This window comes from Oncorhynchus keta, chromosome 12, assembly GCF_023373465.1.
Source record: "Oncorhynchus keta strain PuntledgeMale-10-30-2019 chromosome 12, Oket_V2, whole genome shotgun sequence".
Lineage (NCBI taxonomy): Eukaryota > Metazoa > Chordata > Actinopteri > Salmoniformes > Salmonidae > Oncorhynchus > Oncorhynchus keta.
In genome coordinates, this window is record NC_068432.1 from 14,982,453 (window position 1) to 14,996,044 (window position 13,592).

Consider the following 13,592-nt stretch of genomic DNA (forward strand, 5'->3'; position numbering starts at 1 on the left):
TAGGAAAAGCTGCTTATTCTGTTATTCCCTTGAACAGTCCCATCACTGGCCTATAAAACCAACAGAGGGAATATTATGTTTATAACAAGAACATATTCCACATGAAAATACTATTTCAATTTGAGCTGGCGCATCAAGTGCTTCAATTGCTTTAGAATACCATTAACGGAGTGTGCCGGTAGTTGGGCTCCTCAGCAGAGCTAACTTCGGAGTCCTCTGATAGATTACACCCGAATTTGCCAAACTCTGGACTTTTATAGATTCAATTCATCATAATTGCCTATAAGATGGGAAGCAGTTTTAAATGTGTGTTGTGTGTGTAATGTGTATGTTGAATCATGGAGAACATTTTATAGTGATTGCATAATGGGGATAATAACCATGCAGATTGTATTTAACACATAAAGGGGAGATTTACAGTACAACAGTGCCGCACTGGACACTGTACTTGTTCGGCTATTCTTACTTCAAGGACCTCTGTTTGATGGTCATAAACAAATATAGCACAATCTGTTTTTTTTTGTTCATAGTGTAGCTGACATAACATGATGTTTACTATTGTGTAAAGCAAAGGTGTAGTCTTTTGTAAAACTAGCTGAAGCATGTATTAACACCTCTGACACAAAGCATACAGTATATTAGAGAGCATACAATATATTACAGTATATTACTTTGGCTTCCCATGCTCTTGATTCCCTGCTATTTTTGTACTGTCTAAATAATAATACAAATGCTGAAGGTGTATGGAAGGTTACTGGAATTGTGCAACACTAATTAGTGGACCCATAATTGCACCCTACTACTACATATACAGTATATTGTATTAAGCTTTAGTTGGAATGTGTTGTCTTGCTAAATGAAACCGATTGTAAAATAATCAGTCATGACACAGATAATGAATACTATTAGACCCACATTTGTGACCTACCGTAGTGTTTTAACATGGGATAAAATTAGAGACTCAGAGCTAGAAAATGGTATATCATACACCACAGTTGAGGAACAATGGGAAAGTAATTCTGCTTTGAAAGTTGATAACCTTTGTAACCTCACTTTTGAGAAAATGGCCTTTGAATGTTTTGGTACCTACTGGAGAGCTCTTCTGTGTCTACACCCACTCAGCATCATTCACACCTGTTTAAGCTTTCGCCCCGACCATCTCCTTAAGGATTCACATGTGAGGCTATGTACTAAACAACCAAAGATTTCAAGACTAAAGGCTGGCTTATACTATGGGTGTGTTTGTAAATTGAATCTGTAGTGCCAGAGTGTGCTCTGGGCATTCGTAAACTGAGATTGTTTGGCTCTTGGAAAGTTCAAAGCACAGACTGGACGCTCTGGCTGAAAAGTAGGGTCGATCCGAGCGTTCTGCCCTGACAACAGGATTCAAGCACCCTATGCTAATTGGCTAACGTTTGCTAGGTTGCTAGCTACTTCCAGACACAAATGAGAGAACAGATCAATCTGACCATTTTACTCGCCCTAGCAGAGCTTGTGTAGGCTATTATTTATGTTATCCAGAGCATTGGTGACTGGATAACAATTGAATTACAATTGTTTTGCCAGCATTTACTGACACAGGCTATATTCAACAGGTGTTGAGCATTCGTACATTTGTCAGTTATTCTGCGCTTTGGCACACTCAGATGAGAGTGCTCTGAAGTCAGAGTAGATAGTCTGAAGTCAGTCTATCGACAGTTGTCGCGGTGACATCAATAACATTCTATTGAAATAGTTACTTGCATAATGGAGTCTTTTGTTTAGATATGCAGCTAGCTAGCAGAAAAATGAACCATAATCACAATTTATGATGTTACTACCCTGCATGAATCGGCAGGTAATGAACCAACGAGGTTCAATGTTAGCTAGCTAACAGTAGGCTATAACTAACAAAGCAAATGGCTCAGATATTAATTATATTACTACACAGATCATACATGTAACGTTAGCTAGCCAGCCAGCTAGTGTTAGCTAGCTAACAGTTTCACTTTAACTTGAAATGAAAACTAATTTCGGACTAAATTAAATACGTGTAATACCCATATACGTGGATGGACACTTCTCTTTCTCTCTGTCACGGATGTCATGGTTGCCCTTAGTTTGAAGATGTAATCAGGAGACAGTTGTTTTATACAACAGCCTTCTGTGTGTTCTCTTTTCAACTCTGTCTGTATATTTGCAATCAAACGCCAGAATTTTCACCATCTCATTAGCTATCATACTCGAAGTCCACTGATTTCAGAACTCAGTCCTCCAGAAAGTGGAGAGCTACCTTGTGCAGTTCTACTACGTGATATCTTTAAAAGAAAAAGCTGCATAATAAAGGATTACCTATTTTAGACAGAACTGTGCTACATGGCAGACCAATCCGAACTCATCTCTCGGCATATCCAGTCCACTCATTATCTCAACCAATCATGGCTAGCGGGAAGGTTGCCAACTTTTTCTGTGGCTAAACCAACTAGGTTTGTAATTTAACCATTTTGTTCGTATTTACAGATGGCATGCACATTTCTAATTAAGGCACATGAAAGTTCACATGTTCCAGAAGGCATTTCTTCCAAAAATAGCATTTTGATTAAAAAAGTTTAAGTTAAAATGGCTCTCCTGTGAAGTAGTGACGCGCGACATACAACTAGTTTCCTGGAACGTGTCACACTTTGCTTTAGTATGATAGGGAGTTTGACCCAATATTGGATTCAGGATACTATCCAACTGCAAAACGTACAGAATCTCTATCTAAACCTGTTTGATTGAAAGTGCAATTAGCTTGGAAATACAATGAATTCAATTGTTTGTTTTTGTTTTCATTCAACTGAAATCAATGAGCATTATTCTAGATTTCATACTCCCAGAAGTTTGGCATGGAAAGTTAAAGCATTGTTCTTATGAGCAATTTGTGTATCCGTCAATACTTAGCTACTTTTAATTCCTCAGAAATGCGAGATAGTGAAATACAAACGTCCTAAAGACACATCCCCATATGAAACAAACCAAATAAGCCATTTTCAGAGGTTTTACCTTTGCACCCCCAAAACATTCTCCCAGATGCTCTCCTGTGATCAAAACAGGCACCCTGACAGCTGAATTATTTTTTATTACTCTCTTAACCATCCCCAACTGGGAGCCGCCACTGAAATCAATGTTATATTCCTTGCACTAATCAAAACCAACAAACTGAGAGATGTAGAGGTCGAAGTCCAGGGCAAGGGGCATTTAGTGGAACAGGGGAATGGAAGTGTAGATAACCAGCAGTCTGTTAGGTAGTTAAAGTATGCTGTTGTCAATGCTTTGTGTCCCTTAGACAGCACAAGGACGCCAGTGATTCTGACTGCATCCAATTGTTTTTTGTTTCCAACTACGTATATGGCACTGTTTAAGTTGTTTATGGTGTTGCATTGTCATGGTGTTCAGCCTAAATTGGTGTTATCCAACGTATTTTGCTATCCAGGTTGGTGTGTTTACTGTAGTTCCATGGCAACTCCAAAATGTGTGCGATTGATAAAGACAGGAGAAATGTTAGACTACTCCAATACTCTGATAATTTAACTGCTCACTGTTCTGTTTCCCTAAGATACAGGCAGTATACACAACCGCATTCAGTTAAATACAGCCAAACCCAATGCTTATTTTCATTGCAGTAGCAGTGCAAGCTTCAATCTCTCAGCCCCACCACCACCATCACAAACAGTTCCAGTGCACTGCACTATCCTCTTGCCTCGAGGCCATTCAGTGTGGGCCCAGTTATTACAAGGCTTTTCCAGAGTGACAAATAAAGAATAAAATATGTATCCATCCCAAGAGGGAGAGGAGGGAGGGAGGACAGAGGAGGAGAGGAAGGAGGGGAGGGGGGATTGGTGATATTTCTGGCCCTGTACGGAGCTCTCGATGTAGTCATGACCTAGCTCAGCAGCCGCCCTGCCGCCTCACCGCTTCATGATAGATAGATGGCTTAGAGGCTTCTGCCAGATCAGAAGGGATCCCTGGTATCTCACACCACCACAGTACCTGACTGGCAATGTGTGTCCGCTAGACCAGGGCTGCGTCCCAAATGGCACCATATTCCCTATTTACTGCACTACTTTGGACCAGGGCCAATAGGACTCTGGTCAAAAAGTGCATTTTACAGGGAAAAGGGTTCCATTTGGGAGACGGACCTGAAACCATTGGTAGTGGCCTCGGATGAATTAATATAGCCTCTCCCAAAAATGAATATATATATATATATATATGATGGAAATCGGGAATGAACGCAGTAATAAAAAGACACTGAAATTGACTTGGCATCCACATTTTTTTTGGGGGGTGTATTAGCATGTATTGGTACTAAGACTCTGTCAGCTATTATAGACTACAAAGGGAAGCACAGCCGAGAGCTGCCCAGTTACACGAGCCTACCAAACATGCTAAATGACTTCTATGCTCGCTTCGAGGAAAGTAACACTGAAGCATACATGAGAGTGTGTGATCACGCTCTCCGTAGCCGATGTGAGTACGACCTTTAAACAGGTCAACATTCACAAGGCCGCAGGGCCAGACGGACGTATACTCCGAGCATGCGCTGACCAACTGGCAAGTGTCTTCACTGACATTTTCAACCTGTCCCTGACTGAGTTTGTAATAACAACATGTTTCAAACAGACCAACATAGTCCCTGTGCCCAAGAACACTAAGGTAACCTGCCCTAAATGACTACCGACCCATAGCACTCACGTCTGTATCCATGAAGTGCTTTGAAAGGCTGGTCATGGCTCACATCAACACTAGTATCCCATAAACCCTAGACCCACTCCGATTTGCATACCTCCCCAACAAATCCATAGATAATGCAATCTCTATTGCACTTAACACTGCCCTTTCCCACATGGACAAAAGGAACACCTATATGAGAATGCTATTCATTGACTGCAGCTCAGCGTTCAACACCATAGTACCCTCAAAGCTCATCACCAGGCTAAGGACCCTGGGACTAAACACCTCCCTGTGCAACTGGATCCTGGACTTCCTTTCGGGCCGCCCAGGTGGTAAGGGTAGGTAACAACACATCTGACACACTGATCCTCAACACAGGGGACCTTCAGGGGTGCGTGCTCAGTCTCCTCCTGTACTCCCTGTTCACTCATGACTGCATGGCCAGGCAAGACTCCAACACCATCATCAAGTTTGCCGATGACACAATAGTGGTAGACCTGATCACCAGCAACGATGAAACAGCTTATAGGGAGGAGGTCCGAGACCTGACCGTGTGCTGCCAGGACAACAACCTCTCCATCAACGTGATCAAGAAAAAGGAGATGATTGTGGACTACAGGAAAAGGAGGACCGAACATGCCCCCATTCTCATAGACGGGGCTGTAGTTGAGCAGGTTGAGAGCTTCAAGTTCCTTGGCATCCACATCACCAACTAACTAACATGGTTCAAGCACACCAAGACAGTCGTGAAGAAGGCATGACAAAAACCATACCCCCTTAAGAGACTGAAAAGATTTGGCATGTGTCCCCAGATCCTCAAAAGGTTTTACAGCTGCACCATCGAGCGCATCATGACTCGTTGCATCACTGCCTGGTTTGGTAACTGCTTAGCCTCGGACCGCAAGGCACTACAGAGGGTAGTGTGTACGGCCCAGTACATCACCAGGGTGAGGATTCCAGCCATCCAGGACCTCTATACCAGGGGGTGTTAGAGGAAGGCCCTAAAAATTATCAAAGACACCAGCCACCCTAGTCATAGACTGTTCTCTCTGCTACCGCACGACAAGCGGTTCCGGAGCGCCAAGTCTAGGTCCAAGAGACTTCTAAACACCTTCTACCCCAAGCCATAAGAATCCTGAACATCTAATCAAATGGCTACCCAGACTATTTGCATTGCCCCCACCCTCTTCTTGGTCACCTCCCTGACCAAGGCCCTTCTACCCCAATTGTTCAGTTTGGCCGGGCGGCCAGTTCTAGGAAGAGTCTTGGTGGTTCCAAACTTCTTCCATTTAAGAATGATGGAGGCCACTGTGTTCTTGGGAACCTTCAATGCTGCAGAATATTTTGGACCCTTCCCCAGTTCTGTGCCTCGACACAATTCTGTCTGAGATCTACGGACAATTCCTTCAACCTCATTGATTTTTGCTCTGACATGCACTGTCAACAGTGGGACCTTATATAGACAGGCATGTTTCTTTCCAAATGATATCCAATCATTTACCGCAGGTGGACTCCAATGAAGTTGTAGAAACATTTCAAGGATGGTCAATGGAAACAGGAGGCACCTGAGTTCAATTTCAAGTCTCATAGCAAAGGGTCTGAATACTTATGTAAATAAGGTATTTCAGTTAGACAGTTTTTTAAATACATCTATCTGTCTACAACCAGAATCTCCCTGCGGGACAAGTTTGGTCCTTCCTTAGTTTTCAAAGACACAGCGAGTTCAAGGGAGCCTCTGCAACAGGGAGCCTACTATCCCAGGCCCTCCGTGCTCTGTGTGGTCAGGTCTTATGAGTGTACACTTTTTCTCAGTCTGCGAGAAATAAATGACGACTGGAGATACAGCGTGCAGAAGGCTGTGTTATATTTGTGGCATCTCGTCTCTCACTGACAGCTTGTCCGCCTGTACCCCTTCAGTATCAAGTACTACTTGAGTACTTCAGTTTTGAGCATTCAAGATTTTCAAGTAGCGGATTGCATTTTAACACAGTGTTTATTTGTTCGATTTTCTCCAAAGTGTACAGTCTTATATTTGATAGAGTCCATTTCAGTATTTCACACACAAGCATTTTGTGTTCATAGTTGCACAGTAACGCCTGCAGTTGATAGGCAACTCTGCCTCGGCTGAGCCAAGATGGTCCCCACGACCTTCCTCTCTTCTTCCTCCACACAGGAAGTGGAAGTCCTGTGGGTGCCCACCAGCGTATGCTGCTGCATTTCCTCTGTTTTTTGTGGGATTTGTCTCCTCTGTGACTGCAGATATCAGCTAGCTACTTTCCCCCTGCGGCACACATATTTTACGGCAGCCATAAAATGGTCCAGGAAACATTGATATCATATGAACACCTCCAGCTTGGCAATTATGGCCCCTTCAAACTGCCTGTGTTGTATCTTATTCTTATGTAGATAGTACATTTTCAGAGTCTGAAAAAAATGTCCAGTCTGTACTCGTGAAGTTGTGAAGTATATGTTATTGCAGTTTGTCTACTGTTGCCTACACAGTATGTACAGTAGTTGAGCACAAGTTTGATCTGTCGATTTCTGTCCTCTGATGACCCCTCAGTTAACGGTCAGCCAGGGGCACCGTCTTGAGAATAAGTCTTAAGTCTGTCGATAGATACCCAGCCTGCTATAAGGCATATTGTTAGTGTTCATATGGTGTATGGTATGGAACACATATACATACATGTAAGTTAGTTTGTAATTTCTGAGTTTCTGAACAGAACGTTAAAGGGGAAAGCCAGAGTCCAGACAAAAACCGCTCTTTGCTAAGTAGGCTACATAACATTCCTAACAACATTTGTTTTATTGACGCTTGTCACACAACTGCATGGATTACGTCTAGTGCTCAAAACACGTTTTTTTGAGCACTAGATACTTCCTGATGATACTTAGCTTCCAGATACTTAGCTTCCTGATGCAGTCTGAATTTGATTTTGCAGTAGTGAGAAAAGTAGTAAGTTAATAGAGGAAGAGGCTAATGAGAATGATGAAAGACAAAGAGAGGGAAATGGAAACGAGGGAGAGACACTAGAGAGACTCATGACAGCAATAGAGAATCAGGGACACGAGCGAACCTGTGCTTTCTGAGGGTTCTCTTGACCCTCGTCAGGTGATTCGAGCTGTGAGCAGAGCTGTGATGGTTAAAGCGCAATACTACAAAGGCGGCTACGTGAATCAGCTCGTCATGTTTTCCACAGGAAAGTGTCAGTATGCGGAATGGTGATGAGCTTGAAGGCTGTTTTTAGTTTAGAATTGAATCAAATCAAATCAAATGTATTTATATAGCCCTTCATACATCAGCTGATATCTGAAAGTGCTGTACAGAAACTCAGCCTAAAACCCCAAACAGCAAGCAATGCAGGTGTAGAAGCACGGTGGCTAGGAAAAACTCCCTAGTAAGGCCAAACCTAGGAAGAAACCTAGAGAGGAACCAGGCTATGTGGGGTGGCCAGTCCTCTTCTGGCTGTGCCGGGTGGAGATTATAACAGAACATGGCCAAGATGTTCAAATGTTCATAAATGACCAGCATGGTCAAATAATAATAATCACAGGCAGAACAGTTGAAACTGGAGCAGCAGCACGGCCAGGTGGACTGGGGACAGCAATGAGTCATCATGTCAGGTAGTCCTGAGGCATGGTCCTAGGGCTCAGGTCCTCCGAGAGAGAGAAAGAAAGAGAGAAAGAGAGAATTAGAGAGGGCATACTTAAATTCACACAGGACACCGGATAGGACAGGAGAAGTACTCCAGATATAACAAACTGACCCTAGCCCCCCAACACATAAACTACTGCAGCATAAATACTGGAGGCTGAGACAGGAGGGGTCAGGAGACACTGTGGCCCCAGCCGAGGACACCCCCGGACAGGGCCAAACAGGAAGGATATAACCCCACCCACTTTGCCAAAGCACAGCCCTCACACCACTAGAGGGATATCTTCAACCACCAACTTACCATCCTGAGACAAGGCCGAGTATAGCCCACAAAGATCTCCGCCACGGCACAACCCAAGGGGAGGTCCCCCCCCAATTGACATGTTTAAGGAAAGGATAGAGTGAGGAATACAACATAACTGGGCTGCTCCAAAAGCCTCTGTTGATGTAGTCTTTTCAAAATAGTGTATTTAATTTAATTTTTTACATTTTTGTTTTACATTTTCAGTTTTCCAAAGACATACAATAACAGTTAAGGACATTTAATATACAAGACATGAAAGGTTTTGTCATGCCCTTATGACGGTCTTAGTGTGTTTGGACCATGATAGTTTGTTGGCAATGTGGCCACCAAGGAACTTAAAGCTCTCGACCTGCTCCACTGCAGCCCCCTCGATGATAATTGGGGTGTGCTCGGTCCTCCTTTTCCTGTAGTCCACAATCATCTCCTTTGTCTTGGTCACGTTGAGGGAGAGGTTGTTGTCCTGGCACCACACGGCCAGGTCTCTGACCTCCTCCTATAGGCTGTCTCATCGTTTTTGGTGACCAGGCCTACCACTGTTGTGTCATCGGCAAACTTGATGATGGTGTTGGAGTCGTGCCTGGCCATGCAGTCATGAGTGAACAGGGAGTACAGGAGGGGACTGAGCAGGGCCCCCATGTTGAGGAACAGCATAGCAGATGTGTTGTTACCTAACCTTACCACCTGGGGGGCGGCCCGTCAGGAAGTCCAGGATCCAGTTGCAGAGGGAGGTGTTTAGTCCCAGGGTCCTTAGCTTAGTGATCAGTTTTAAGGGCACTATGGTGTTGAACGCTGAGCTGTAGTTAATTAATTGCATTCTCACATAGGTGTTCCTTTGGTCCAGGTGGGAAAGGCAGTGTTGAGTGCAACAGAGATTGCATCATCTGTGGATTTGGAGTGGGTCTGGAATTTCTGGGATAATGGTGTTGATGTGAGCCATGTCCATCCTTTCAAAGCACTTCATAGCTACAGGTTGGTAGTCATTTAGGAAGGTTAACTTAGTGTTCTTGGGCACAGGGACTATGGTGGTCTGCTTGAAACATGTTGGTATTACAGACTCAGTCAGGGACTTGAAAATGTCAGTGAAGATACTTGCCAGTTGGTCTCAGTGCATGCTCGGAGTACACGTCCTGGTAATCTGTCTGGCCCTGTGGCCCTGTGAATGTTGACCTGTTTTAAGGTCTTTCTCACATCGGCTAAGGAGAGCATGATCACACAGTTGTCCAGAACAGCTCTCATGCATGCTTCAGTGTTACTGGCCTCGAAGCCAGCATTGAAGTAATTTAGCTTGTCTGGTAGGCTTGTGTCACAAGGCAGCTCTCGGCTGTGGTTCCCTTTGTAGTCTGTGATAGTTTGCAAGCCCTGCCACAACCCAATGAGCGTTGGAGCCAGTGTAGTGCGGTTCAATCTTTATCCTGTATTGAGGCTTTGACTGTTTTATGGTTCATTGGAGGGCATATTGGGATTCGTATAAGCGTCCAGGTTACAGGTGGATGTTGCCTGTAATCCATGGCTTCTGGTTTGGGTATGTACGTACGTCACTGTGGGAATGACGTCATTGATGCACTTATTGATGAAGCCAGTTACTGATGTGGTGTACTCCTCAATGCCATCGGATGAATCCCGGATTATATTCCAGTCTGTGCTCGCAAAACAGTCCTGTAGTTTAGCATCTGCTTCATCTGACCACTTTCTTATTGACCAAGTCACTGGTGCTTCCTGCTTTAGTTTTTGCTGGTAAGCAGGAATCAGGAAGGAAGAATTGTGGTCAAATTTGCCAAATGGAGGATGAGGGAGAGCTTTGTATGAGTCTCTGTGTGTGGAGTAAAGGTGGTCTAGAGTTTAGTGCACATTTAACATGCTGTAAGAAATTAGGTAAAAACGGATTTGAGTTTCCCTGCATTAAAGTCCCCGGCCACTAGAATTGCTGTCTCTGGATGAGCGTTTTATTGTTTGCTTATGGCCATATACAGCTCATTGAGTGCTGTCTTAGTGCCAGCATTGGTTTGTGGTGGTATATAGACAGCTACAAAAAATACAGGTGAATAGTATGGTCTACAGCTTATCATAAGATACTCTACCTCAGGCGAGCAAAACTTTAAGACTTCCTTAGATTTTGTGCATCAGCTGTGGTTTACAAATATACATAGACCGCTACCCCTAGTTTTACCAGAGGCCATTGTTCTATCCTGTCGAAAAAACTTAAAACCCGCTAGCTGTATGACTCAGTGAAACATAAGGTTTTACAGTTTTAATGTCCCGTTGGTAGGATATATACGTGATCGTAGTTTGTCTATTTCATTATCGATTGATTGTACGTTGGCTAATGGGACCGATGGTAAAGGTAGATTACCCTCTCGGCGTATGATCCCTACAAGGCACCCAACCTTCGTCCCCGATACCTCCGTCACTTTCTCCTGCAAATGATGGGGATGAGGGTATTGTCGTGCGTCTGAAGTAAATCCTTCCCGTCCGACTCGTTAAAAAATATTCCTCCAGTACGGGGTGAGTAATCACTGTCCTGATATCTATAATCTCTTTTCGGTCATAAGACAGGTTGGCAGAAACATGATGTACAAAATGTTCAAATGATGTACAAATAACACGAAAAAACATACAAAATAGCACAATTGGTTACGGGATCGTAAAACGGCAGCCATCTCCTTCAGCGCCGCTCTTCATTACAACCTGAGTTATTTCAGTCCTGCTTTACATGAGGATGAGGCTTTGATCAGTTCAAACACCCTGCCTTTTAATAAGTTGGTCGATAAGGTCGGTCTCGATAATTATGGCTTACCCTTTTCTCCAATGGGAAAATATGTACGATAGGTATTTTATAGAACAGTGGGGTGAATAATTGGGCCATTGATTTGATATAGGATGGCCGTACACTTCACCTCACCTCGTTGTTGTTGTGTACCTCACATGTTGGGGTTGTTGTTGCTTCTTACTTCACCTATTGTTTACCTCACCTCGTGTTGTTGTTTACCTTCACAGTTGACTTGGTATCGGAGGACGAATACCTGGACATCCCCAGTATCTCCAGACAGAGAGCGGGGACATACGAATGCACCGCCATCAACGACATCGCCACAGACGTCCAGACCGTTGAGATCACAGTCAACTGTGAGTTCAATGTCATCCCTGGCGTGTATTTACTAGGAACCAAACAGAAGCAAACAGGCCAAAACTTGGAGGGGCTAACCTGAACTTGTCCAGCAAGAGAGACTTGTTGCAAAACAGTTTGCTACGATGTGCACTAAGCATTCTATTCTCTCGCAGACAGACATTTCACTGAGTCAATGGTTTCATGAGCAGGGATTTAATATAGACACATGGATGACGCACATGGCGGCCGCTGATTGGCTGAAAGCTCGGGGTGGTTGGAGTTTTCAACAAAGTAGCATGACAGAAATATGATGCAAAGTTCTTGAACTACCTGTTTTTTAAAGACGATATATAAAAAGATCTGTGAATTTGAACAACAGCATAAATACACCTATTTCACTTTTACATGTAAAAAGCCGAATGACCACTGCTACACATGCTGCCACTGTTTTGAACAGATTAGATTATAATATTTAGAGCTAGCAGCTAGCTCAATAATTAACTAGTGCACCAGGGAGAGCGCAACAAGCATGCAGATGTAATACGTGAAAACAAATGATCTAACTGGGGATATGTAACTAATATAATGTCACAAAGCACGCCAGCCATCCTGAACTAATTGAAATATTTCAGAGATAGTCAGATATTAGTTTAGAAAGACTTGAAATTGGCATGGAAGGTAACTAGCTAGCAAGCTGCCAGCTAGCTATAGCTGATGAACAATACAATTGGCCAGCCACAGTAATGCTTTTTTGTCCTACCAGATCCGCAATGAGAAGGTTCTATCTAGTGTATCCCTCTGTCCTTTGACTCTTGTCGAATGTAGATGTCCGGTTTATCAGGTCCCAGGCTTCCATGACTGTTAATGATTATTTATTTACAAGTTAATTATAATTATCTGTTTGCTTTAGCAGCATCTGTACCTTCTAGTCTCTAGTGCGGAAGTAAGCTGTCTGGCGCGAGAGACTCATTGGGAAGGATACTAGATCAGACCCATCATTTCCACTTTTGAGGTCCCTAGGATCGTTCATTTCCTTTGTGCTGTTATAATTTATGTTATGAAATCCTGCGATTTCCTTGGGGCGGTTCCCCCTGATAGCAAATAGCTGACAAAACAATCCAATCCAATGTTCGCATGGACTATGCGCCCACGGAGCTGCTGGCAGTCACTGGAAGGAGTGTAACAACTTGTTTTGAACAATGTCTTTTTTTACAGGAAAATGTACACATTTACCAAACTTTTATGAGCATTTCAAACATAATCTATGAATTACAGTATATATAAATATATTCAATTTTTTTTCACTATATATATATTATATATATTTTTTATTGACTATTAACAATTGGGCCGCTGCCCTTAACGCACATGTGGGCAGACCACTTCTGGATGAAGCTCAGTTTGTGTTTAGCTTTATTTTGTTGCAGTTCATCAGAAAAAGTTGGAAAAGAGGTTATGCATGCTATGCATCATGTCTTATTGGACAATTATGGATTACGGTATTTGTTGCACGTTGGAAATGATTCTACCCTACATACAAATATGTAGTGTGACTCAGTAACCTAATAAAGTCAAATAAAAGCATTGCGAAGTATGCATACTACAGATAATTCTAATGATAGGGGAAATAGATGGGGTATAACAGGGATGTGATGTGCTTTCAGTTAATTGGGTATATTCTAATAATTATAACATGAACTGTGCTATACTTGGAATGCAGCCCACATGCTCTGAAGTACCAGCTCAATTAAACGCCACTGCATTTACAAATTTGTTCCCCAAAGAATCACAATTCAACTTGATTCCATTGTAATTTACACATGACACCCATGTGA

General features: G+C 43.0%; 1 protein-coding gene across 6 annotated transcripts in view; it reads left to right on the forward strand.

The window, feature by feature from the left end:
* The window catches only part of LOC118391030 (opioid-binding protein/cell adhesion molecule-like), a 521,103-nt gene that overhangs the window by 490,892 nt on the left and 16,619 nt on the right, over positions 1 to 13,592 (forward strand). For all 6 annotated transcript variants that reach the window (XM_035781960.2, XM_035781959.2, XM_035781963.2 and 3 more), the window contains one exon: positions 11,646 to 11,774. In XM_035781960.2, the coding sequence (XP_035637853.1) occupies positions 11,646 to 11,774 (129 nt within the window). The remainder of the gene's footprint in view (positions 1 to 11,645; positions 11,775 to 13,592) is intronic.